The following is a 26,998-nucleotide window of genomic DNA, read 5'->3' on the forward strand; positions in this document are numbered from 1 at the left end:
TGTAGAACTAGATAGATATAACCAAGTCATGCTGAGGTGTTCGACGATGTTTTTCTTTTTCGATCGAGAAATTTAGTCGGGACGGGCTAATGTTGTTCCGTTCCCGCATACATTCCGATACCAAGCTAAGGAAATATAGATAAATCCGCCCTCCAGCCAAAATAATGAACAAGCACCGCCGCGTTCCTCTAAATCAAACAAAAATAAAACTCCAAAAAGGGATATGCTCTATATCGACTCAAACCAAGTCCAACCAGAACCGACCCAAGCCAAAACCATGCTCACCCACCCTAATCCAAATACATCCCAAAGATCCACGCAGGCAGAGTAAACCTCTCAAATCAGATCAAATCAAACAAAATTAAACGCAACCAAAAAAGAACAATCACCCTGCATATCCCGGTCCCCCACCCCCAACATAGGACACCCTCGCCCTCCCCCTCCTCCCCGCGTTCCCTGCCCCTCCGACGCCACCACCAGAGACACCAATATCAATCCTCCGCATCTCCTCACTTAACGCGTCCAGCTCCCCTCCGCCGCCGCTTCCGCTGCTATGCACAGGGACTTTTGCGGGGATTGGAGGAGCCGTGGAAATCGAGCTTGATGTCGGAGAATGTGAATGATAGTGGGAGTGGGAGTGGCGTGGAGGCTGGTGATTCGAGGGGAACTGAGGCTGATGTGATGCTGGGTTGGGAGAAGGGGAGACGGACGTGCGCGGGTTGTGGCTGTGGTTGGCATACGGCGGTGTATTTATATTATTATTCCCATTATACCCATACGAATTGCGTTCACTGCCGCTGAAGGCGTTGTTTGGCCGTTGGGATGGGGAATGGTGGTGGTTGTGATTGTGATTCTGCGTGTACATAAGATCGTTGCCACTGGCGACAGTACTTGGTTGTATATACGAGTAGGGGCGGGTACCTTGTTGTTGGAGGTGAGCCAGACTTTGAGGGGTGGAATTCGAGTTGATAGTTTGTTGGGGTGGAGGGTTGGGTGAATGGCCCTGGGAATATGATTGGGCAGGAGCCATTGAATGTGGACGCGCCTTTGTAACCTTTTCAGAAGAGGACAATGATGACCGAGTTGCAGTTGATTCGCGTGGCGAGAACCGCGTCGAGTTCTGTGGCGCGTGCTTGAATCGCACGACTATCTCCGGTTTCCGCGATTTGCGTTCTGGCTCTGGTGCCCAGGTGTCCGTGGGTAAATGGTCAGACGGATCAATAACCCGACCGTCATTACCAATTATCGGACCTAGATCCCGCAACTTCTCCACCTCTCGCTGTCGGGCGGCTTCCATAGCACCCTCGGGAGTCCCGTATGGAGGAGCCGGTTGTTGAAGTGCGGAGGCCGTTGATATGTGAGGATTCAGGGCGTCGAAAGAGTCTGGCGAAAATGGAATCCCGTCTAAGGTACCGGGCTCCTCTGAAGGAGACGGATGGGGACTAAGGGATTTACGGGGAGGGACATGTCGGAGGTCAGGGGTTGTTCGATGCGGCCGCTCAGCCACAATACTTGGAGATACTCGCACGAGTTGAGATGGTGGCGTTGGTTGAGGGGGTGGTGGCCGGACATAACTCTGCTGGCGCTCGGGATGGCCATTATACATGTTTCGGTCCCTTTCGTCTACATCAGGCGCTTCGTAGCCAGGTCTTAAGGCTGATGGGACAGTCTCCCCGTTTGACGTGCTAGGTCGGTCCTGAGAACGTCCCCTATCATGCCTGTAGCTATTGTTGTTCGAAGGCGTCGGGGAAGTTGAATAAACGGGCTCTGTTTCTGCAGATGAGAAATTCTGATTCTCGTAACTTGGAGAGTACGCAACGTATGTCTGCTGGTCGTCCATGGGGGACGTTCTGCCTGGGCCTACATTGAGAGGATCCGGCATTGGTATGGCGCCCATTTCGTTTTGAGAGTACTCCACAAGTAGTGGTGGGCTAGAGTGTTGTTGTTGGTGGTGGTGCTGCTGTTGGTGTTGTTGGAAGCCTTGGCGATGCACTGGGGGTGGGGGGGGCGGTCCATCTTCATCCTCATCCTGAACATGCGGCTGCCTGTATTCATGGCGGGGATGGAAGTCCGTTTGGTTCACGGAATTGCGTAACGGGGTTTCAAGGAAGGAATCATTGTTTGAATGAGAGGAACTATGCTGGTGGTAGGGGCTACGGCGATCACCAGCATTAGCCATGACTAGAGATTGTGAGGAGGGCTCCGGAACTTGTGGCTGCGATTCTACAGCACCGTATGGAGAACCACTGGAAGGAGGAGGATATGAGGGTGGGCCACCACTGTAATTTTCTGGCGCAGGCATAATGTAGCTATGTTGTCGGGGAGGTGTCTGATAGGTATCCCGGGAACGTTGGGTTGGTTCAGCAGGATATTCATATCCATTTTGTTCGAGAGAACGCTGCAGGCCGTGGTCAAGCGGTTGGTGCGGATTATTGTGGACATGGTGGTTATACTCCGGTTCTTGAGGATACGCCATCTCTCGAGGAAGCGGCATTGGGGGTGGAGGTCGACGATCGTACTGATCAGCTGGTAACTCTTGAACCTCTCGCGGGGGTGGGCGTTGATAAGGTTGCGGCATGGGAGGGGTGTGCTTCGAAACAACTGTTGGGGGCGGAGGGCCCCATGAACGATTAAAATCATCGGGAGTTTCGTATGTCCGTGGAATCTGTGTCGGAGGGCCTGGCTGGGGCTGCGGATGCGGTTGTGATTGCGGGTGGGGTTGGAGCTGAGGTGGGGCTTGTATTTGTTGTCGAGTTGGGGTAGGGTGGTTGTCTCGAGATGAAGGGCGAGCATGATCAGATGAAGACGGGCGAGCGAGAGACGAGCCAGTTGGGTCTGCTGGGAGAGGCCTTCTTTTGAGTGGTTTCGCCTGACGGGGACCAGAGAGACCTGATTGCACAGTTTCTGTCTTTGCCTCTACTTTTTCTGTTTCCTTTCTCCTCTCGATAACCGCCTCATCCTTGGGGCGGGTGTCGTAAAAGGTCAACTCGATCCTGATATCCCCCGCATATTTCCCTTTGCACTGCAATGAGTGCCAAAAATCATTCTGCCCACCACCTGGGATAATAACGTTTTTAATATCAATCCACGTTTCACCGATGAGATCAGTTTTCTTATCGTCATTGAAGACGGACACTTTCAATTGGGTGTAATCGGGCGATTCGTGGACCGTAAACCGCAACTCTTGATCCCTAAACATGTTAGAAAATGGGAAGGGCATCTGTTAGCAATCGGATTATCATAAGTAAGAAAATATGACGTCGGTAAAATGAATCCCAGCTCACTCACCATTTGGGGGTCTGGCCGCCTCTCATATCGGTTTCTGTCTTCTTCGCTTCCTTCCCCAGCCGCGCGGCACAGTAGGGATTCTGCTTGCCCATTGATTTCCTGTTGGGTAGATTTTTGGCGCGGTCAATGATGGCCACCAGCGTCCCTATCGGCGGGCCATCCACGGACATATCCGCAAAGATGCCAGCAGTATGCTGGGACACCTGCGATGGCTTTGATAGTTTGGAAACCATGGTGACACCCAAGGGAGTGCGGGGAGGGGAAATATCTAGTCCAAGCTGCCTAATCTATTTATTGTTGATGAACAAAAGGATAAGAATTGAAAACATTAGGCAATAAGTCTTTTACAAATGTGGGTAAACGAGTGAAAGAAGAGGTATACGCAAGCAACAATACTTGCGCCGTCGTTGTTGTCTCGACCAAAAGCGGACGAGGCGGGCGGAGAAAAAACAGTAGTGTACGAGGTACGCAGCCAAGGGGCCAATGACGACAGAGAAGTTGAATTAGATCCGGTGGGACCAATCGATTCGACAGGATAAATATAGCCTAGCCAGTAAACGCGAACGAGATATGTGGTGAGCTAAGGCTGGTTGGAGCGAACGAGAGAAAGTAGTAAGTATACTGTTGAACAAGTCCGCGGCTAAAAAATGAGAGGAAGGACAAAAAAGAGAGAGAAAGAGAAAGAATAATCCGTCGCTGTCCATGAACTATTGAGAGACAGGTGGAGGAGAGGCGGAGATATATGTCTGAAGCACGAAAGCTGCTGGCTGGCGTGGTTGGAGCCAGAAGAGGCTGGGAGGACGAGCTAGGCGAGACCAGGGTGGAGCAGGGTTCCGAGGTTGGACAGCGCAGTGCCAGTGGATTGGCCGGGAGCAAAGGGGGTGGCACGGGATAACGCTGCTTTGTCGTCGTCCGTCGTATATTCCTGCGGTCTCCCTTATCGTCCTTGATGCCCCATTGCCGCTGTCTGGCTGCGTCGTGACGTCTGATTCCTTTGCGGATGTTCCAAGGTTTGGTTTGTTGTCGATGCCAAGAGTTCCCTCCCGTGACCTCAGGCCTCCGGACTATTATTCTTCCGTCTCTGTTTCAAGTTTAGCGCTCAGCCCTGCAGCCACAGCTTGGCCCAGCCACCGCCTAATCTGATTAGGAAAGGGGGCTTGGCATCAGCTGGCTCAAGCTCATCCCAACTCCATCGTCGCTGACTCCATCCTATCCTATCCATGATTCGCACTGTTCAACACCTGCGGAGTGTCTTCTGCACTGTTGACGATTCAACATGAATCACGGGAATCATGGTTATCACTATGTCTGGCCATTCCATTGACTTAGTCCGATCTAGCAGCAATTCATACTATTCTTTCGCTTCTTGTATCAGCCAGGTACTTTCATCTCCATCTTAATTCTTCTTGACCCAGGCATTTCAAGAGGGTCTCCCGTCGATGGAGTCCAAGGAATTCAGACAACCAACCCTCCAAATACCATTTTCCCATATCCTGGCGTTTATGTAAGGCCTTGTTCAAAATGCCAACAAACTTTCTCCCGTTCTCTCCTTGGATGGCAATGCTATATTAGTTAGTACCCCTGACATCGCACTTCACACGACGGCTGGTAACACCGTTCGCTTGCGAAGCGGATTTTATGCCCTTCAATACCTTAATTGCCAATTCCTCTTTGCGGGCTATAACCTATCTTTCGGGGAGAACCAAGTTCGGTGTTCGTCTAGCTCAACATATTTTTATTATTATTATTATTATTATTATTCATAAGCTGCACAGACGAAGACCATGAAAGGTTCTATTCATGGCGGAGTCGAGTTCTTAGGCCTCTGAAAGCCCGAAATCGAATCTAACCTCATATCAACGACATCTCTTCATTCTCTAGTTTGAATCGAACATGTTCAAGGGCCCTGCTACCCAGTACCGCGTCTTGAAATTTTACTACAAGCACTAATTTAGACTCCACAATCAACAGAAAATTCCCCTTACGGTAAATGAACCTACGCCTACTCTCTTTGTGCTAACAGTGCGACAAGCTAAGTCCAAGCTAATTCACACATCCACGTCTAAGGGATCTCCCTACCTTGGGCCCATTTCAAGGAGTCCCTGGCTATATTTCCTACGGAATAAGTTGCAGAGACTAGGCCACCACGGATATTCGATGTGAGTACTGCTCCTTGTAGTCGCCATATTGGAATCATTCTAGGCCGGCAAGGGAATCCCAATAGAAATTTGGACACTCTCTCTCCAGCGGATTTCGCCTACAATGGCAAGCGACGGCAACCTCTTCTTATAAATCATAACCTTTGTTAGTGAGCAAGCCAGTTCAAAACCGCTAGAGCTAGTTATGTTCCAAATCAATAGGAAGTTGGCCCTTCCAGAATGTTGCTACTTTCTTCCCACTTTATGCTTCCTATGAAGTAGTTCAGGAAGTGTACTCAAATACCTCTCAAGTCAATACGTCGGGTGCTGGGGCGGGGACGCTGACTACGTACCGGTATACTGCCACGGGGAATCTCTGGCTTCACATCTATGAAAGTTGCGTTCCAGGGAAATACAACTCGACCCCAGGAAGTAAGGGACTATCGTCGTCGGTTCGGTACTACAAGAGGAATGAGTGTACCCTCTAAGTCTTTGCGGAGCGTTCCTATCATTAGACCTAGGGTTAAGGCATCAACTGCCTCTATTACCACCACAATTTCTGATCCTAAAAGGAATCTTACGGTTGAAAGCTGTTATCGGTTATTACTATCTAAAGCCCATTTCTGGATTCCTTGGTATTATACATCTTCTCCCAAATGCCAATATTTTAAAGATATTAATTGATCGCTTGAGGCCATATGGGTGAGTACTTTTCTCATACGGCTATTTTGTTCTTGCTATATTCAATATGTAATAACTAATAATCCTATAAAGCCTTCCACGTAGGCAAAAGTTGAATCATCTGCTATTTTTTATAACCTTGATGTTTTACTATGTGGCATAGACCTTTTCGTTAACTGGTTCTAATGATAAAATTTTGATTACTAGTAATTATTGCGGATATACTTCTCAGCACTGATATTAAATATTCAAGAATCTTAATAAAAGTAACAGGAGATTTTTCAACATTAGGTTCGGAGATAAATTCCCATCGTTTTCAACACTTTTCTTTAAAACCATCTCTTCTATAGTTCCTTCTTCTACCATCTTAGGAATACCGAAAGCTATTGCATTCAATGCTGCATCTATCTTCTGTTTGAGATCTCTATTTTTCAAAATCCCCCCTACTGTAATTTATAGTATTTCGTCACCATTTCCTTGTCTTCGCTACCATCGCTTTTCATAACTATATCTCTTCATTTCTTCTATCTTCTCTTTCTTCCCTTGGTGATTATTATGGGAACCAAAGTTTAAGAAGTATTGAAAACCCCTTAAGAGATAACTAATAGTTGTATATTATTGTTTTATTGACATTAAAGTTGAGCGGAGTGAGATTTTACCCTCGAGTAAGTCAACTTTGAACCCTATAATTAGGAATCTTTCTGGCCGAAAATTTGAACCCCACCTTGTTTAACTGGATGCTCAATTAAATAAATATATTTATCTCCCGACTAATTTTCTATATATACAGTACATTCAACACAAATAGTGATCAAGGCGCTCATTAAGAATGAATTTTAGTTCATTATTGTTACCATCTCTAATGCTTGCTGATGCCCATCACCACTAGGGTTGTGAACCCCGTCATTACGGGCATGTCGAGCCGACCCGCGAAAGAAGGCCCATGCGCAGGCTTATAGAGACTTAACTAAACCTAGTTAAGTAATTGAGGCATGTCACCCGCTATAGGCGCCCCTAGGCTTCCCTAAAAACCCGGGTCGGGTTCGCGGGCTTAATTAAGTGAACCCAGTAACCCGCTCATTCGGGGCACTCCCACCACTTTTTCAACCCGACCCGTGAAAAAAACAACACTAATCACCACATCTATTTAAGCAGACAATGAACCAACCAGAGAGATCTAGGTTAACATTCAAAACAACCGAGATGAGCAAAGAATACTCTATCAAAACTGATAATTATTTTGAACTATTTTAAGGATTTAAATAAAACAAATATAAATTTGAATAGATATGTAAGCTAAGGTCGGTATAGAGTTACCTTATAATTTCAATATTTAGAGCAATTGATCGCTGTATATTTAGGCTAGAACTACCTGTCGGAATTGAACGATTTTTTAATATTGCGACAATATTACCAAATATCAATTGAATCATCATATTAGTGATAACTAGTTAGTTAACTTTGATAATTGATTACATGAAATAACTAATCACAGCAATTATTTATGAAGAAAGGCATGTGGAACCGAGATTGAAGAGTGGTTTTGAGCTATAGTCAATTCTATATGATTGATATCGTTAAAAACCGATTCGGAGCTGTCATAATACAGACTGGTTTCTTAAGGACAAAGTTCGCTATACAAGAAGTATGTTAATGCTGAACATATGCCAGATCATATGCAATGACAACTCTACTACCTTTTTACCACAAATAGAGTCTAACACCATATAATTAATTACATATAATAAAAGGGTAGTAGGTTTGTCATGAATCTTGCCTCACTTCCTTTTATATTTTCCCTCAGCCGCGAAGGCCAATCTATATATCAACTCGAGCACACTTCGTAGTGTATACACTATCAAAGTGTGTAATAGTGGTCCGTAGAGCATTTCCTACTTGCAGAGAGTTTAATTAATTAACTAACTATGAGTTACTCGTAATTATCTAATCGTCAGCAATCTTTAGCCTTATCTCTTGTCCCTTCTTACTATACTATTTATATAGTATTTATCTTCGCTATTTGAGTACTGTGATGAATTTGAAAAGATGAAAAGTTAGTTCTATCACTTTGAATATGGCCTATGTAAGAACAGCCATTAATACTGAGTATTTGCATTATCCTGTATAACTATATAAAATTTAGTTATATAAGAAATATCGGTGACAATTACATTTAAAGTAACGGTAATAAAAATATATGAGAACCAGTAGTGGTTGCTGAAATAAATCGCGGCTGTTTACAAATATATTGTGGTAAGCTAGCACTGTGACCACTGGATTCTCCATAGCAAACGGCCAACGTAACCATTTGTTAAATGGTTGCGCTCATAGTGGTATAGATACCGGTCGGTGGTGTGGCCCGGCCTACAGCGGTTACTTTAGCCACCCATCTCACCACCCCAGTTGCACTCATTCGTAGATATTACAGATGATAAGTAATGATTAATTTCCTTTGTCTTAATGGCCTACTAATATGAATAGAGGTCAATATCATATAGTAAGGTTAACAAGAATATAGTGTGAATTATATTGATTTAAATGACTTGATATAGTAGATTATTAAAAGGATTAAATTCGACAATTTGTCCTTTCAACTATCAATATAGTATTGGTGATAAAGAAGTTTTTTTACCCTGCAGTAGATCAAACTATATTATTTTCATAAGTATAAAATAGAACTGATAAAGTAAAAATAACTAAAAAATAATTGTATATAAAATTTATAAAAATTGTTATAGTAACTATTTGATAAATATATTATATATTCATTACATATTTTCATTTTTACTATTGATTTAAGATTATTAACTTTAAATAGTATATAGTATAGATTTATTTATTTTTAAAAATTATACTTCGGAGAAATGGGGAAAGGTTCAAAGCATTAAATATAAATAATATATATCCTTTATAAAGTGGGTACTTGACTTCGTATTTTATATTTTAAATTAAATTTCAATCTATTATTTTAATACTAAATAGTTTATTACCTTTTATTTATTCTATATTAAAGTTCAATATGAAAATTTATCAATTGGTTTTTATCAATTTTAGTTTTATTTTAAATGCCATAGCTCAAGGAACTTTAGTAAGTGCTAATAAAAAGTTTTCAAAGTTATTCAATAATCTTTATACTAAAATACAATTGCTATAGAAACCACAAATAGCTTCAAAGAATACATTATCTCCTTTCATCAATGAAATGAAAAGTAAAATGACAGGATATTTTCACCTTGATAATAAAGGGATTTTGCGATCATTTGATGAAAATAATAAAGTTATTGATTATAAACGGCTTTCTAAAGAGGATTATATAAGACTAAATAAATGGTATTTAAATAAAGATGAGTTAAAGCTATTATCTGGAACGATAAATTTTGATTCTTTAGTTGATGAAAATGAGATTTGGAATCCATCACAAGAGTTGATTTCATCTAGTATTACTTTAGATGAATCGGAATCTTCAAGTGATATTATGAAATTGAAGTCAAAAAATATTAACATTCTCTCACGTACCCCAGCACTATTGTGCACAACATACTATTGTCGCGATAATGAAGAATGTACTAATCAGGACCCTAAGTGTAAATATTGTGTGAGAATGACAGGGCCCCAGCGGCGTGGTTTTTGCACTGAATAATAAATCGATAAATTGTTAAAATTAACATAGTTTCTTAACTAAGTTATTCTTTAACTTTTTATAAAAATTATATTGTTCTAAAATTATATAATATATAGTTAAAAGTCTTAATTTTAACTTATAATTGAAAAATATAAAACTTTAACAAATAAAAAATTCTTTCAAAATTAACTTGAATATCTTTTAATCATTAGTTAAAGAGAGTTAAGTATTAAAATCTATCAATATAAAAAAAAGAATTAAAATAATTTTAATTTAATAAAAATAAAGTACCTGTGCAATATTTAAATAACTTTATTTTCAATCATGTTATATTCAATTTATATATGTTAAATTGTAGTTTCGATTGCAGTGTATCGGGCCACAGCACCACTCCCACAAGTATATATACCACTATGAGCGCAACCATTTAACAAATGGTTACGTTGACCTTTTGCTATAGATAGCTTCGTGGTCATAGTGCTATGTTATCTTACGAACAGAAGGACCCGGCTGATGAATTATCAATTAATCTACATAATATAAACTATTAATTTTCAATCTCAATATAGAGATATAAATATTGTTTATTAAATATGTAGGCAGTAGCTTCTAAGTTAATTTTTAACTTTAAAATTGAAGTATTAACTATTAAAGGAGTTAAAATAAATAGATTTTCACTTTTTTTTCCTTCATTATAAACGCATGAGGTTGAAGTGTTGATAGTAACTTTTGAAACCTTGTAGATCATATCGCGGAATGTAATATGAATAAAAAAGCGATGAACTACATTGATCAATCATCAAATAGTTATGTCATCAAATAAATATGATAAAATAATACTATGACCATTAAATTTTCTATCGCAAAATCTAGCGTAATTCTTGATCAAATGGTTGCACTCAAAGTGATATATATACTCATGAGCCGTGATGGTGTAGTGCGCGGGGTCAAACACGGTCATGGTCACTTATTCCATCATCTATACATTGTAACTGCTAGTTGCGGCGTAGTGTAGAAACCATATAAGCTATAAATCTAATTCCATTATAAACTATTTTTTGCATATATTAAATATATAAATGGTATATTTGATAGTGTTATATATACTGCATTGCAATACTATTACTCATTTGCGTAATTGAAAATTAGAACTTTCAAAGTTCAATTATCTTCTTTTTTTCAATTTATTACTATTGATTTTCTTCTTGTGGGTTTTGAACCCACACACCTTGGGTCCCCGCTACCTGGTGGGCAGTGGTGGCCGAATAGGGGCTCATAGAATTGCTTATTAGTCAAAGGGTTAGTTAAGCTTTTTACAAACTTAACCTTTTAATGAGCTATTTCTTCTCTTTCACTTATCTATTCAGAGCTTTTATAAATTTGATAAGAGTCTTCTACTGTAGATTCTATTATTGTCAAGTCTTCTCAAACTACTTATACAGTAATGAGATAGTAGTGAGATTATTAACACTGACTTTTTTGAGAATAGAAGAAGATATTATAACAGTCTGTCTCTATCTCTTATCAGTCTCTTCAGTGACAAATTTGTCAGAGATTTCAGCTTCAGTGATCTGATAAAAATTATATTGATATTTTTAATCAGATAGAAGCGTATTGAGAGCTTCATAATCACCCAACTGTGCAACAAAATATGTGTGGAGAGGCTGCAGAGGATATATAATGATTTTGAACAAGTTACAGAGTTTCGCGGGTCGGGTTGAAAAAGTGGTGGGGGTAAACAGGTTCCTGGGTTTTTAGGGGCGCTTAGGCGCGCCTATAGTGGAGAACATGCCTCAATTACTTAACTAGATTTAGTTAAGCTTGGGCATGGCCCCCCTAAGTGCGAGCGTGTTATTTTCGTGGGTCGGGTTCACAACGCTAGTTCGTGAGTGGTTGTAAGGATGACACCAGTGTATGGTGTTTATGCATCTTGAGAGCAAGAGGGAACCAGAGAACAATGAGATGGAAGTACAGCTCGTGCTACAGAAATGGCTCTGAATTTATTTCAGTTCCTGCTGTGGTGAAAAAACAGGTGCTATGGATTTCCTGAAATGGGTCTGTTCTTTGGGCGCGAGCCAATTGTTATTGCAGTCCTTTCTTCGTACCGTTTGCATCGCTCTCCTGGAAACATTCCCTCCCTGGAGACATGATCATAAGCAGTACAGGCAAGGTCGGCCTCCGTGCGTATCTTCATGGCATCAGTAAGGCTGACACCGATGAATGCCAATGCGGCTACGGACTGCGGATCGTGCGACACATCCTCCTGGAATGCTGGAACTGGGCAGAAGAATGACGTTGAATGTGGGCAGGCAAGCCTCCATGTGTGGACATCAAACGCATCCTCTGTAGCTTGTCAATGGCGGTACAAGCAGCAAAGATGATGATCAGGACAGGTCTCCTGGATCAATCCCAGGCAGCCCCGCCCACAGTACTCCAATATAACTCCCATGCGAGTGTAACACCAGTAGACAGAAGTTGAGGAGGGTCAGGGAAGACCTAACAAGGCAGGGGTACAGAACTGATGGAAAGACTGTGGATAGAGGAAGCTCAAGTGGAAAAGAAGTGATTCTTGCAGAAATAACCAGCCCCAACTGAAAGTTATAAGCAAGAATAACTGAATTTCCAAGGAAAAAAGCAGAAACTCATGTACAGTACATAGTAGTGCGCTACATAGCTGCCTAGGGGCGGCTGGGGCAGTCTTTGAATAAATCAATCAACCTGGGCTGGCAATCTTCCCCGGGTCAGTGATCGTTCCTGGGCCAGCAATCCTCCTTAGACCAGCAGTTGTTCATCAAATAAGAATGCAACGGTTCTTCAAAATTGCTTCATATGACCTGGGGAGTCTAGCTACTTCTCACTGTTTAATCTACAAATGCCAGTGGTGGAAAGAATCATTTCTTTTGAATTTTGTATTGTGGTCGGGATAAAAATACGGCGGGAACCGGAGCGGAAAAATTGTTTCCGACAGACGTCGTTCTCCGCCTCTTACATAGCTCGCGACCAAATACGGACGAAGCCGACAGACAGTGTTCCATTCCGCTTTCTTCACGCAGAGCCTACTACAACCTCTTTATTGATTTTATCAATCATGGCTTTGCATCGGCATCAGTCATCTTTAGAAAAGGTATTGGACTTCTCGCAACCGTTCTCGCTAACTCCTCAACAACGTCAAGCGGCAACAACCCTTTTCAGATACCTGATCCAGCATTATGGCTTGGAGCGGACAATACAGTCTGGTTACAAACCTGCAGCACTTATCCAGGCCACATTTGAGCATGTTACTTCTAAAGATGCATTTCTCTTGTTCTTTTTCTCACACATCTATGAAAACCTATGCTCAGGAGTAGCAAATCCAATTGACTCTGACATTACCGTTGTCTTGTCCTTCTTCGATGGTTTCTCTAGCTGGGATCAGAATCAAAAACAGAACGCCAATGGCGCCATTGAAAGTTTTGCTGAATACATTGTTGAGAATTTCCTTCTTCCACGTATGCCATCAGTATACACTTCCCCACCGCCAGAATCATATGTTAATACGAATAATTTAGTCAGAGCTTCCTCTGTGAAGACCCCGCAACCAACGCCAAGGTCATTGTCCTCGATACAGGCATCCACACCTACTGGAACGACACAACGTGTATCTATTCTACGACAAAGTTGTCTCGTGCGTGATCATCACCGGTGTGTGGTTTCTCGGAAGTTTGATAAAAGCGAAGCCGGCAAGCGGTGGAAGCAGGATGGGGAAGATTGCAAGGATGATGACGGAAATCTATTGAAAAACGAATCAAGTGACCGATTTCAATATCTGGAGGTTGCTCACATTTTGCCCCATTGTCTAACTACGGTTTCTTCCCGGGACAATGATCTGGTATGTCTGCAGTGAATGTACCTTGTGTCTCTGACTAGAATAACTGACGCAAAGCCCTAGAGCGACTCAAAGAAGAATGTACTCCGGATTTTAAATATGTTTGACTCTGGTGTTATTCATCTCATTGATGGCCCGAAGATCGACAGCCCGTTGAATGCTCTTACCTTGACACATGATCACCATCGATCGTTCGGTGAATTCCAGATATATTTTGAACCAACAAGCAAACCGTACGAGTACAGAATCGATTCAATGGAGAGAAGCCCTTTTCTACGTGATCCGCTGTTCCCTGTTACTCGCACACTCACCCTTAGTCCCAATCATAACATTGATCCACCATCAGCTCGGCTCCTTGGTGTCCATCGAGCCATTGCAAAGATTATGAAACTTAGCGGCGCAGGCGAATATATAGACACAATCCTCCGAGACTTGGAGGAGGTTGATGATGTGAGGGCTGATGGCTCAACAAACTTGGGGCACATGATGAGTTTACGACTTGGTGGCTGGGTGAACCCTTTGCCTGTATTTTAATTGTATGTAATTTAGCTCCAACCACACAATGAGAAGATTAACCATCTCACACATCTGTTCGACCCTGAACATGCTCATCCATCCCCATATACCTGCTTTTCCCATGGGCTTGTGGGGGGCAGTTGTTTGTTCTATTGATCTTTTGATTCTTCTTGAACAGCAAAGGGGTTTGCTTTCTCCATCTTCTACTGCCTCAACCCCCTCTCCTAGCTTCTTCAGAAGGTCAGGATATCAACAAACTGGGGACCATTTGCCAAATATGGTCAGGCCAATGTGCCCTCTTATTATTCTTCACCTTGCCCTGACGGTTCTTGAGCCCTGAGGACGGATGTAATGGAGAATCCACATCCTGTTATGGACTCTTAAGGTTACAGCCCAGGTCAATGAGATATGGTTAGGTATCATGCCTCTCACCGTCTCCCAACTTGTCAGACGGCGCATGTCTAGCTTCGCCATTGTCCCAAAATTCTGTGTACATCTGCCCTGCCTGAGATTACCCTGTGATTCAAATTGAACATCCTTAATTTGATGTGGAGTTAGACCCTAGGATCCTGGGATTTGAGCCGAAAGTTTAGAACCACTTTCAATACTGCGTTCAAGCCCTGCTCAGTGTACCCTTGGGTTGGGAATGCAGGTATCTTCTACAAGCCCAATCTCCTCTTCTCCTGGCATTCCATCTGTCCAGCCCCTTGTGGGTACAATCTCTTGTCTCTGCTGCACCAAGCGGCTTCAATATGGGGAGACAGTGTGCACTTATCCCTGCACTTCTCTCTTCTGTCATTAAACTGTTTCCATTGTGCTAGGTACAATGGCACCAGCTTTGCCATAAATGCTATCCCTCCCTCGGCATCGTGTTGGCTCTGAAAAGTGTAAGTTCCCGAGGAATTCAGGTCGGATTCTCGCCTTTCAGGAGTTGGAGGATCCCATCAGCGGTAAGTAGGTTAATCTTCAGTAACGCCACATGGGCAACCCTACAGCACTAGAAAAAGTCGAGCGGTATATTAATCTAGAAATACCAGTGCCGGGTTCAATATTTCCCTTCCGATGTTGAAGGTTCTACCCACGACGGACTTCTACAGGAAAACTCAGGATCCAGGACATGTACAGCACATACATTATATATCGATGTCATATTGATTTAGTCTTACGGCAGACTGGAGCCACATGTCTGTGCTGCCTGCCAGGGCGGTGCAGGTCTTCATCCATCCGCAGATTGTCGTGGTCTCCCTGCCCACTTTTCGTGGAGCTTATGGCAACTACAGATGATGTGGGCGTGGCCACTTGCTGCTTCGTACGAGATGGGGAGAATGGAGTGGAAGCGATTGAAACCCTTCACTTCTGATAACGATGAGAATGCCTCTCAACATGTTCTTTGCAGTTGAATAGTGGCTGCTTCCAGCTGATTCAACAACGGCTGCTTCAGGTTATACATTCTCTTTTCTGAGAGTGGCGGGTATGCAGAGTGTCTTTTTTTCTCCAGTTGTATAAATAGTATGAATGGCGTCTAGGTATGACGTACACTTCCATGTTGGTGTCTAGAACCAGTGGTTGTGCAGTGAGAAATACCAACATGTAATAGATAGCTAGCTGTCGGTATATATACAAATACGATTCTCAGCCAATATAACGGGCTGATAGCTAGGCTATATGTCTAACCCAGCAGCAAAGCGTTATTCCATAGCAAGAAGCTACAGGGCACTTTCTATCTTATGAAAATCCTCGACTCAGGTCTTTTATTCCCTTTTCCAATTTTTTTTTTCTTATTTTTATCTACTTTTCTATTTTCTATTTATCTTTTGTTGTTTTGTTTATTGCATTTTTTTTCTTTTTCATTTTCTTCCCGTTCCGCGCGCCCGCCGCGCCGCGCCCCCCCCCCCCGCTCGTTTCGCTCTTCGTTTTTTCTTTTTTTATTCTATTTTCTTCTTTTTTTTTGGGTTTCGAATTATCTTCCGTTCTGCATTTCGAAAATTTCCTCCCATCTTCATTCTGACGCCTATCCCCACGGCGATCATTCCGAAAAGCCCAAAGACAAAATGATAAAATGAAGAAAACATCTAATTAATACACTGCCGCCCTCAAATGGACTGTCTCCTTGGGTTTGCAAGGTCCAAAAAAAGCGATTTAAGGAAACAAAGTTCAGATAGGGAAGAAAGGGAAAATGAGGGGGGGGGGGATAAAGGAAAGCAATGAAGAAGTGGAAGGGGAAGATGTACTCTATCCGCAAGATGACAAACGGACTGAGCAGAGTCAGTCATCAAGCGAACCCCGTAGCACCTCCTCAGCCGCGATTCCCGCCGTCCACATCGCCGCATCATAATCATCAACCGTATTCCATTCCTTACCCAAATAACCCTTCCCTTTCTCTTGTCCGCACCGGCCTCCCTTTAGATAATGTCTGCCTGTAGCATCACCCGAATTCTCCCCATCAACAGGCCCGCTGACCCCGTCATAACCTTCCTTTGCGCTCTGCGCATAGAGCAAACCCCGCTCCAAACGGCTCACATACCCCTGAAGCCGTATATCGTCCTCCTCTTCATAATTTTCTGCATGCGCCGCAACCCCGTTCCCGTTCCCGTTCCCGTTGCCGCTCCCATTGCCGTTCCCATTCTCATTTCCACTCCCACTCCCACTCCCACCCCGATTGCCATATCCATTCACATTCCCACGCCCCGGCCTCCGATGACCAGCCAACCTATCTGCCCACGCCCACATCTTCATGCCCGCATCTTCACTACTCTCATCAACATCCCAACACCCATTCCTGGCACAAAAACTAAGGAAAGCTCGCCACGACTCATCTTTCGACACGCCAACCAGCACATCCGGATTGCCGATTACGATCAACCCTTCCTTCGCCCGGGTCATGGCCATGTTGAATCGACGTCTTTCGCCAACCAGGCCTAAGCCGAATGACTGGTCCTGCTGAATAAAGCGCATCTCGGCGCGCGTGCGGGTCGTGCAGATTATCAGGAAGCGCGATTCAAGGCCCTGGAATGCCTCGACGGGGCCAATGTTGACGGAGTGGAGGTTGTGGTCGCGGAAGAGGCGTCGGAGGTGGGTTACTTGGGTCAGGAAAGGGGTTATTACCGCAATTTCTTGTTGAGTGATGGGCCGCATTGGGGTTGTTGTGAGAGTTAAAGTGGCGGCATTAGAGGGGTAACTTAGGCTGTTGGAGTGATCGAGGAGGGACTGTACGAAATGTAGTGCTTTGAGGGCCTCGCCCTGGTTGAAAAGGCCGCTACCGGCTGGACTGTGGAGGATTTCCTCTACATCATCGGGGGAAGTGTTACAGGTGAATAGTATTGGCCACCGATGGGGTGCTTTCCAGACTGGCCACGATGGAACAGGCCCATCCGGATGTGCTGGAGTAGCTGAGGGGATGAGGGTGTCGCTGTAAAACAGAACGGATGGCATGGCGAGAATGGATGTATGAGACCGATAATTGCGAGTGAGGTTGGTGAATGCTGGTCGTGGAATCGGAAGCATTTCTTGCGTTAGCTTTTTATATGGTCCGGCATTACGGCGCGAGAGTGGGTGATCTGCGTAGATGGGAAGAGAAAATAGGCGCTCAAATAAAGAGACTGAGAATGCCGTGTTGGTATTCGAAACTCGGGGTCCAAGCTGATGCTCATCTCCTGCCATGATGAATAATGGTAAACTGGACTTTGTGTTTGAGGAGTCAACGTTCTCCTTGACGCATAATGGCGTTGCAACCACCGACAGTGGGATACAAACCATTGGCTCTGTCGCTTGCGCCGCTTCATCCACGATCAGAGCAGTCCAGTGAAGCATATCCCGCGGATTCGGTTTTATCCCTGGTGAGATCGAACTAAACATCTCGAACCCCAATTTCATTAGGTCTTGATTAGACAACCGTGCCCTAACAAGTATATGTGCATCCATGCAGGTGGTCACAACGACTTTGTAGCTCATCATAGTTTTGAACTCCGGCATTGAGAAAAGGTCATTCTCCGAATGTGTGTAGGGTAACAGCTGGTCAGGAACTTCTGCGAACGTCCTCGACCATCCATTGAGTCTGAACATTTCATGGGGCTGCAGGTGCTTAGCTAGGCGCATGGCTAGAGTATCGGCCGCTGGATTGGAGGGAGCACAAAGCAAAATATGAGGTTTTATTTTATCGTTTTGATGTAGAAGTTGCAGCGTGCATTCAACCACGGTTTTCGTTTTGCCCGACCCTGGTACCCCAGATATCAAAAATGGAATAGTACCGTAGTTGCGAGTGATTATAGAGTCGACTGCTTTCATCTGTTGATAATTCAAGTCTTTATCTGCCCAGTTATGTTCGAAAGCTCCTTTGGGCAGCATGGTTTGCAAAACACCATCACTGGGTTCTGGAAAGAGCATATGACGAAGCCAATTTCGTTTGTTCTCAATGGAGCCGGCAACTTCAGCCTTGACATCCTCATGCTCCCACAGCCTGCCATCTGTGACGTCAACAACAGCTCTCCAGAGCGGCACGAACAGATCCGGTTGGACAGTAAATTGGATATTGCAGAGTCGAGATGTCGGGAGAAGATGATCGATCCTGATGATGATTGTTTCCTTTGCCATAGATATCCCCCATACAACAGCGTGAAGTTGGTGACCCGAAAAGCCAGGCGCAATGGATCCGGTGAGGTTTGTCTTGTTATGGCTCAGCCATTCAGCTCCTTGCTGGGCAAGTTGGGGGAAAGGGACTATCTGTCGCACGAGCACAGTATCTCCCAGGCCAACTTTTGGTGCGCCATCTTTAAGACCAGGTACATGGAGACTATAAAGATTCTGTCTGGCGTCCGTCAAAGTAAGTATGACGTTATAGAGACTGCGTCCTGATAACTCCTGGGAATAGTTCATCCCTTCCAAGAGAAGGCATTCGTCAAAGTAATAAAGGTAAGATGATGGCGACAGATTTCTGGTGTGACGGGAGATTGACACGGGCACGCTCTTGAGCGTTGGTAAATTTTCAACAGGTAACGGCTCTAGAAACGAAGTCCCTGAAAACCTCGCAACGTATGACGCAAAATCGATACTCTTCAATTGCGTGCTATATCTATCAACCGCAGGGGATCGGTTAATGGCGATGAGATACGCCGGAACATAGCTACGAGCATATACATCTGGCTTCCAAGTGGTTGAGCGACCTGCAGGTTGGTTGGTGCCATTGTAAATAGACCTTTGACTTGGCCATGCCGGGAGTTGTGAGTTGAGAGAGAAGTGGTGTGATTCATCGACAGAGAATGCCTCCCTTCTTCGTTCAAGGTAGTTGAGTTGTTGTCCCTGGAATCCAGCAGGGGTATTCTGGACCCTTGAACTCAATGCCGGAGCTGTATAACCAGCTGAATAAGTTTGAACAGGGACATCTTGTCGTGGAGAATTACTTGATGCGGTGGACGGAACCCCATTTGTTTGAGTCCTTGGATGACTATGTGAAGGCGGGCTTGTTCTCGAAACTCCATTCACACTGTCCACAGAAACTAGTTGGCCAGAGGGGTCTATGATGGGAATTGCACAGGTTCGAGGACGCGAGAAATGAGAAGCCATTTGCAATAACAAAAACGAGGATTTTCTGGGAGACAGAAATCAATCCTCCTTGTATTTCTTCGTGCTTGAGACAGGCATACAGAAACATCGGAAAGAATACAGCAGACGATCGATTGCTTCAACGAAAACAAGCAAAGAGAGAAAAGCAGGGATGAGCAGCTGTCTTCTCGCAAGCTGCGTAACCCAAAATCATCGCCCAGCGAACAGGAAACAACTCCAAGTGTGAAGAGCTAGCCCGGCAGGCGGAAGCTCTGCTTCTGTTGCGCCGCCGACAGATCTTGGTGTTGCCTTGGAGCACAACCACAAATACTCCATGTCAGGAACAAAGAATATTGCAGAGACGATAACAGGGGGATAATAGACGAATAGCAGCCTGCAGCAGGCTCCGTCCTTCCAGCAGCCACAGGGATACAGCTACATCGAAGCTTTGTTGACAGGAGAAGAGAGTTGTTGTGTGTTGTGCTAGATGTTGATGTTGGGCGTTGGAAGTTCCAGCGCGGACGGGAATCTCAGTCAGCTCTGACTAAGCGAAGGTGGAAGAGAGAGGTTGAACGTGGTTGGTTGTTATGATCTGGCTAGTGGCTAGCGGCGTGCAATATATGTGGGCCAGCTACTCCGCACTGCTGGAGATATCGGATTGGGAGATTCGTCCCTTCGATACGGCTATTCGTCACCCGAACTTGAGTGGAAACCGGGTGAAATACCAGCAGACGCAAAAATATTCATATCTGCAAACTCAAGTATGCAATTTGGTCCTCCACCCAGATCCAAGTGAGCCCATTGAAACCTATCTCTCATTGTGTGGCCAGAAATTCCGCAAGGATGAGACCTCCCTTTCCACTTGCTAGTTAATGAATTGGGCAATCCTCAATGTCATGCAAATCATGAAACTGACCTCCGAAGTGCCATTAAACACTGAGGTCCTCCATAAGTATGGATCAACAGCTATTTTGATCAGGAACGCAAAGCCTTGATGTATAAATGTACGTTATGATTTCTTGATCGTCTCAGTCAGGCAAGAATGTTAGCCGCCTATCTGCAAATCATCGATGACATTGTGATTTTGATATTATCATCCATTCTCACTCTCTTCCAGTTTCGGCCCTTCATCTTATTTCTCCCCTTCTTTCCCCTGCTCAAGGTAATGCAAACCACAGTGAATACCCCTCGCCAAACCCTCAAGCAATTTCAAACATGTTGCTGCAAAAGTATCGAAGGCGAACATACTTTAGGGCATAACTTAACTACTGCTAAGTTTAAGGAGTCAAGCTGGGAGCCTTGGGCGCCCAAATCTATTCTATATTCTAAGTATCCATAGATCATCTTATCGACACTCCAAATAATCCACTCGCAGCTTCGGTCAAGATAGCCAACAACAGCTCTGGGCCGAAATAGCAACGAGCGGTTTTGGGAGCAAATTTTGATCCGCCCGCTGTTAGTTATGGTCATGTGATCAACTTAATGCGACATCACATTCCTTCGATTTCAACATCAAACTGTTGCTCCTGATTGATTGATGCCGGCAAAGACATGCCAAACGAATTGGTTTGACAGGACTTACAGAGACAGACACATATCTCTGTCCGCTTTCTATGTTGTCTTTTGTTTCAAACATGCTGTATCATATCTTCACTAGCGGCAATATCCCGTTGTGCCAATTTCAATCACTTTATTCAACAACTGTCCGAACAATATTTTGGCAGTTAATTAGTCCGTTGTTTCTCGATATCAGATCACCAAGCTCTGATGTCATCACTTCTTACCTATCTGATCTGGGTTTCTCGTTACCAGCTCCTTTTCCCACATCTATAATATATCTCGCTCTTGTTGCTTTCCTGTTTCCCACACATCTGGCTCGATTATGGTTGATATCGTCGCAACTACTGGCTCCCTTTCTCCTTTCCTTTCCTTTCCTCCCTTCGAGGACCACTATCTTGGAAAGTTCCCTAACTGGGGAGGGGCGGATTTGATCGAAGATCGATTTACTGCTCAGCGGCCACGTCCGCTCCACAAATAAGTTCAAGTATACAAATTACCATGAGCAGGCTCAAGCACAGCTTACTCCTCTAATATCATGGAATTCATGCCATGTTTTCTGTGCACAATACTGGGCTAATCGTCAGGAATGTCAAAATGTTTTGATGAAAACAGTCCAGAAATAACCGCATATCGATAGTGAGCAGGCGGGGTTTGTTTAAGCCTATCGCAAAGGCAGGAAATGGTCTTTTCGATCCTTCCATTACGGAGGAAGTGGAAACTGCCGCTTGACTTAACACGGGTCTGTCTATACTCCCATGATTTCCTGGTTCGTTTTGTTTTCATACAAACATTAGCAACCATATCATAAGCTCTTAAGGTTTCATGACTTTTCTCGCAAAGCTCGTTTTTGATTATAATATGGGTATTATTCAGATGACGAACCCGTTTCACTGTTGGTGGCTTAGGGCTTTCAACGTCTGGAACGTCCCTTCATCCTTGCAGTGGGATTAAGAGTGAAAATGAAACCTCTTTCAACTCTCTATCTTTACCTCACCCGCTGCCCTTTTCTTGGGTGGGGGACGATTTCTTTGATTGTGAGCAAACGCTCCCTTCACTTTATCAGATCCCACCGTGTTTCTGCCTTGGTTCATTCCTCCCCTCGAAATATCTTTTATACTCAGTGTCACTCTCTCTATGTTTGGCTCCATCATTCACACTCTACATATCGGCAACACCCAGCTCCTCTTCTAGATCTTCCCCGCGCGGGCCAAAACCTTAGCTGAAGACTAACAATCCAAAACTATTCCAATCAGCCGCTATTTCGAAATCTAGACAACCGGCAGGCAAAATTCACTCTCATCCCGCGTTGTGTTCAATCGCAACTCTTCACACCGGTCCCGTGTGTCAAACTCGGTTCTTCACGACCTTTCGTATGCTGGAAGTTTTCAGATTCTATCACCGGAGGATCTGTGTGGTCGTGTCTCTAGCTTTACACGCATAAAAGGGCTACTTTCCTGACTCTATCTCTTTCTTGGTTTCAACTTCTTCTACTTTCTACCAAACTCTCCTCTCAAGATTTCTTACATACGACTACTACTATTCCCATATTTTTTACCTATTAGCGCCTTGAATAATTACATGTCAGTCACTTCAATCTTCGTTAATATCATTAATACCTCCTTGAACTTGATCAGCTATCCCTACTTGTCATCCTCGCAAAAGCTGCCAGGGATCAAGGAGCGTCGCCCTGGAACGTGATGCCAGCCTCCATTTCTGAGCCTCTCAGGGCGGAATCACGGTGTCAGTTCAGCGGGGGGGTATGCTCGACGGAATCGAATCACTATCGTAAAGTGATATCTCACATCTTTGGTCGCAACAAGAAGTGCACTGTCAATATTCCGGAACATGTATGGATTTATTATTGCCGGAAGCACTACCAACGGGCCAGGTACCGGACAGCTGAATGGCCATTCCGCCAGTGCGACCTAGCTATAGAAACTATCCAGAACATGCTCGCGTGGGGCGGAGTGGAGAGCTTCAACCTCCAGCTACGTCGACGAGAGACCTGGCGTACAACTATACAGGCCAACGAAAGTAACAAAGATGACGAAAATGACAAAGCCGATGAGGACGAAAATATCCCAGATGCTAAGGCTGAAGACCATAAGGCAGGCGAGTCATCTCCAAGCAGTATGGCTGGGACATTTACACCCATCAATCACGATCGAAGTATCAGCTCTCGTGAGGAAATAGGGGAAGCAGACTACGACGGTAACGAGGAGCAACATGGGGCCAAGAGTCTGATGTGCAACACGCCAACAGAGGATATAACGACGGCGACGGATAGGAAGAAAAAGAGATCCCCAACTATCATTCCGCGTCCGGTCCCTGAATGGCTTCACACTCGAGTTGGCCCCTATAAGACCTTCAATGAAATCCTGTCAATCCTCCATGACCTGCGCGCGCACTTGGCGGAAATCGTTCACCATGAACAAATTCCTCACTTCCCTGACATCGAAATTCTGCCAAACCTATGCCCACTTGCCGTCACTCCCAGTCGCACCGTCCGTGCTGCTCCTCGTCCTACCCTCCAACCTCTCATTCCTTTCATTGACGCACCTACTCCTCTAACCGGCCCCATCATATCTTCCCCCACACAAACCCTTCCCCGGCGACGCGCTACTAGCTTAACCCTTCACCGTCCTCCTTTTCCCTCCGAGACTGCAGTTCTGGGAGCGAAGAACACCCTAGAGGCCAGCGCTGGCCACAACAGAGTCCGCCGCGATACTTACCCTGGCATTGCGCTCCCCGCAGAAGACTCCGATGCTGCTGACATGGATGCTGAAGTTAGCGATAACGATGCAAGCAATGCATCCCTCGAGTTCGCTATTCGCCGCGCGGTTCGTCTCACCAATGCCAACCGTCGTGTCTCAAGAGTTTCCGAGCACGGCGCGGTTAATAAGACGACGAAGAAGAAGAAGAAATGAGAAAGGCGCTTTTTTTTCAGAGTATTGTGGATCGTGCGGTCTGCTTTCCTTGTCTATCGTACGACGATGTGAGGGAAGGGGTGGCAGGGTATATCAAACCGCAGCTATGAGGGGGCGAGGTTTCTTGGTCTTGTTTTATTTTATTTCTTTCTCCCATTTATTGTGCTCTGGCTATTTTTAACGTTGCGGACCTTGTTGTCGCGTTCCTGTTGTTTTTATTTTATTTTAACTTTTATTTTTTTTTCCTTTTAACCTTCACGTTATTTACAAATCTGCTTTCGTTGTTTTCAGCCTTCCCCCTTTCGGCACTAACATTTTGCGGTCTCTATTCCTACTCAGAGTCTTTGTTCATAGCGTGGGTGGGGTAGCCGTTTATTTTACTCTTGTTTTTTCCCCCTCAGGTGTTTTATTTTCCGCCGTTGTTCTAAAACAGTTTGCTCTTTTCTTTCTTTACGAACCCACACATTCCCCACGTTCGTTTGCGATGGGCTTGTTTGCTGTTCTATACGGTCGGAACTGTTTATCTTCGCTCCGGTATATTAGTTGTGTTCATGGGTTGATTTTTGATTGGGGACTAACTAGTTATGTTCTTGAACTTCTTTTGTTTCCTTCTTTTGTTTTTCGTATTTTTGAATTTGCCCTCACGTTGGCCTATTGGATTACATCGGTTTATACCCTGTTTGGATTCTACGGTGGTAAAAAAGGGAGGCATAATTGTTAGTTACGTATTGTGTTTATGACATCTGCGTATCCTTTGTTAGTGGTTTGACAACTATAGTTCTTCTGTCTCGATTTTTCTTTATACCTATCCCCAGCGAGTCCGCTATCCTTTTTGATATCGTTAGGAAAGAACGATAACGGGGATAGTGATTCATTTGTTATTATTATCTCTCTGCGTGTTGTATTCCCTGCATTCAAACTGTCTCTGTTTACACGGATATTTTCTTTTGGCTTTGGATTTGAATCTTGGATACCGACTTAAAAGATATTGAAATTTTGAGATTTTATCAATTCAACATTGGTATTTAAACCCAACTACAACTCTTTCCATAACGTTCTGCGCTCACTTCCTTGGCTTTTTCACTGCATATATAATATAGAACCACTGATGGAGGTGCAAGGTTAGTTCATTTTAACTATCTAGCGGGCGCAGCACTGCTTAAATAGGTGCGATCACGTGGCATTCTAGCGAGCAATAGGGATGCCAACAACTATATTCCTTAGGCCTCACCACCCCTCCACCACTATAATCAAATCAATCATTCATTATCTAAAGGCTATTCGATTCATCCCCACAAAAAAAGATTGGAGAAAAAATTGACCCTGGATATCGCCGTATCCCGATTCTGGTTCTTGCTGTTTGCCCTGCTCGAAACAACGATCACCGTTTGTTATTTACGCACTTACCCGCTTCCCCCCACCAATTTTTGTTAAAAAAAAAAAAAAAAAAAAAAATGAAAGAAAAACAAAATGAAAATGAAAATGAACTAAAGAAGAGCAAAATGCAGGCCGGATCCGCCCATCCTAATCCCAGATGGAACGGGATTTTCCCTGGATAGCTTTCCATTCACTCACAAGCGTATGGCCGACTCAGGAGAAATTCCCGGCCAATTTTTTTAGGTACCCTGTTGGCGACTCCCTCGTATTTGAACCAAGTATGATTATGATATTCATGAGGTTGAGACCAGGGTTTAAGAGTGAAGAATGCATTAAAGTTAGGGGCCTCTCCCGGAACATTGGATTTGTTCCCCTCCCCCTGAAACTCCAGTGTAGGTTTTCGATGCTGTGCAGATTAGGGCTAAGGTTGAACGCTCGAACAGCGAGCGCCTTTATAAAATGGCTCCCCGATTTCGCCCCCGGATTCAAGAATTCAAAACGAAAAGAAATGAAATGAAAACGTAACTGAGATAAATAAAAAAAAAAAGAAAACAGAAGATACTTGAAGCTGCCCACACTCAGAATCGAACTGAGGATCTTATCATTACTAGTGATACGCTTTACCACTAAGCCACGCGGGCGTATTTTCTATGGCCAAGTTTGGGGATATCCCTGGATAATGATGTAAGCAAGGACCCCACTGCTTAGTTACTTAGGGCGAGCTTGTCGGGCTGCATAGCATCTCCCCGGTGTGTGTGTGTCCGTGAGGAAGAGGGAATATTATGTTTATGCGTGCGTGCTATAGGGATGGGGGAAATGGGAAGGGTAACTTTGGACGAGTGAGATGGCATATCCCAACATCAATTCGAGAAGTTCCGGTGTGCAGGTTCGAGGGGAAATGAACCTCATGTCTGTCTCCTTGTAGAGTTCATTTCTTCTCCGCTGCTATCGCTCTATATTGTGCGCAGTATATGAAGTAGAGTGAAAGGACAGAAGAACGAATTGTGGAATGGTCTGGTTGAATGCAAGCGGGAAAATGTTGAAAAAAACTAAACGCAACGATAAACCCCAGACGAAAGAAGCAGAAAGAGAATGAAAAAAAAATAAATGCAAGACAATGTATGTATATATTGACACACAATCATGACGACAAGAAAAGGAAAAGGACCAAAAATTCCACTATCATACATAAAATGACAAAACATCTAAACACAAGCCCTTCCCAGCTATCTATTTTCCCCGCTCCCCACCCAAGCTACTACCAGCTATAATACTGCCGCTGCCCATAGATCTTCCGATCCGGCAGCGAAACCCTCAATTGCGCCCTGCGTCTCCGCTCCTCCTTCGCCTGACGCTCCTCCCACTCGCGGATGCGCGTGTGCTCCTCCTTCAGCACAACCGTCAAGCTCGTATGCGGCGGCTTCATGATATTGATGTTGCCGCGCGCACGATGGTCCAGCTCTCGGCCGAACGTGCCGCGGCCCAC

The 26,998-nt window shown here is 44.3% G+C and overlaps 6 protein-coding genes and 1 non-coding gene across 7 annotated transcripts; 2 read left to right on the forward strand and 5 right to left on the reverse strand.

Annotated features, from left to right (window-relative positions):
* Window positions 1-185: 185 nt before the first annotated feature.
* HCBG_08562 (uncharacterized protein) lies at window positions 186-3,942 on the reverse strand (the record flags this gene model as incomplete). The annotated part of the gene is made up of 2 exons (XM_045435611.1): window positions 186-3,191; window positions 3,289-3,942. 2 exons carry the CDS (start codon window positions 3,519-3,521, stop codon window positions 386-388), a joined length of 3,039 nt encoding a protein of 1,012 aa, XP_045283711.1.
* Window positions 3,943-3,995: 53 nt separating this feature from the next.
* On the reverse strand, window positions 3,996-4,582 carry HCBG_08563 (uncharacterized protein; the record flags this gene model as incomplete). The annotated part of the gene is made up of 2 exons (XM_045435612.1): window positions 3,996-4,352; window positions 4,550-4,582. 2 exons carry the CDS (start codon window positions 4,580-4,582, stop codon window positions 3,996-3,998), a joined length of 390 nt encoding a protein of 129 aa, XP_045283712.1.
* An 8,235-nt stretch (window positions 4,583-12,817) lies between these two features.
* Window positions 12,818-14,128, forward strand: HCBG_08564 (uncharacterized protein; the record flags this gene model as incomplete). Its single annotated transcript, XM_045435613.1, has 3 exons — window positions 12,818-13,217; window positions 13,278-13,597; window positions 13,670-14,128. 3 exons carry the CDS (start codon window positions 12,818-12,820, stop codon window positions 14,126-14,128), a joined length of 1,179 nt encoding a protein of 392 aa, XP_045283713.1.
* A 2,247-nt stretch (window positions 14,129-16,375) lies between these two features.
* On the reverse strand, window positions 16,376-19,669 carry HCBG_08565 (uncharacterized protein; the record flags this gene model as incomplete). The annotated part of the gene is made up of 1 exon (XM_045435614.1): window positions 16,376-19,669. The coding sequence occupies one exon, from the start codon at window positions 19,667-19,669 to the stop codon at window positions 16,376-16,378; it is 3,294 nt and encodes a 1,097-aa protein (XP_045283714.1).
* A 3,236-nt stretch (window positions 19,670-22,905) lies between these two features.
* On the forward strand, window positions 22,906-24,135 carry HCBG_08566 (uncharacterized protein; the record flags this gene model as incomplete). Its single annotated transcript, XM_045435615.1, has 1 exon — window positions 22,906-24,135. The coding sequence occupies one exon, from the start codon at window positions 22,906-22,908 to the stop codon at window positions 24,133-24,135; it is 1,230 nt and encodes a 409-aa protein (XP_045283715.1).
* Window positions 24,136-26,081: 1,946 nt separating this feature from the next.
* Window positions 26,082-26,153, reverse strand: HCBG_11078. The gene has a single exon. It is a non-coding gene; the product is annotated as a tRNA-Thr (tRNA).
* A 617-nt stretch (window positions 26,154-26,770) lies between these two features.
* HCBG_08567 (mitochondrial large ribosomal subunit) lies at window positions 26,771-26,938 on the reverse strand (the record flags this gene model as incomplete). The annotated part of the gene is made up of 1 exon (XM_045435616.1): window positions 26,771-26,938. One exon carries the CDS (start codon window positions 26,936-26,938, stop codon window positions 26,771-26,773), a length of 168 nt encoding a protein of 55 aa, XP_045283716.1.
* Between the last annotated feature and the right edge of the window lie 60 nt (window positions 26,939-26,998).

This window comes from Histoplasma capsulatum (assembly GCF_000150115.1).
Source record: "Histoplasma capsulatum G186AR genomic scaffold supercont2.16, whole genome shotgun sequence".
Classification (NCBI taxonomy): domain Eukaryota; kingdom Fungi; phylum Ascomycota; class Eurotiomycetes; order Onygenales; family Ajellomycetaceae; genus Histoplasma; species Histoplasma capsulatum.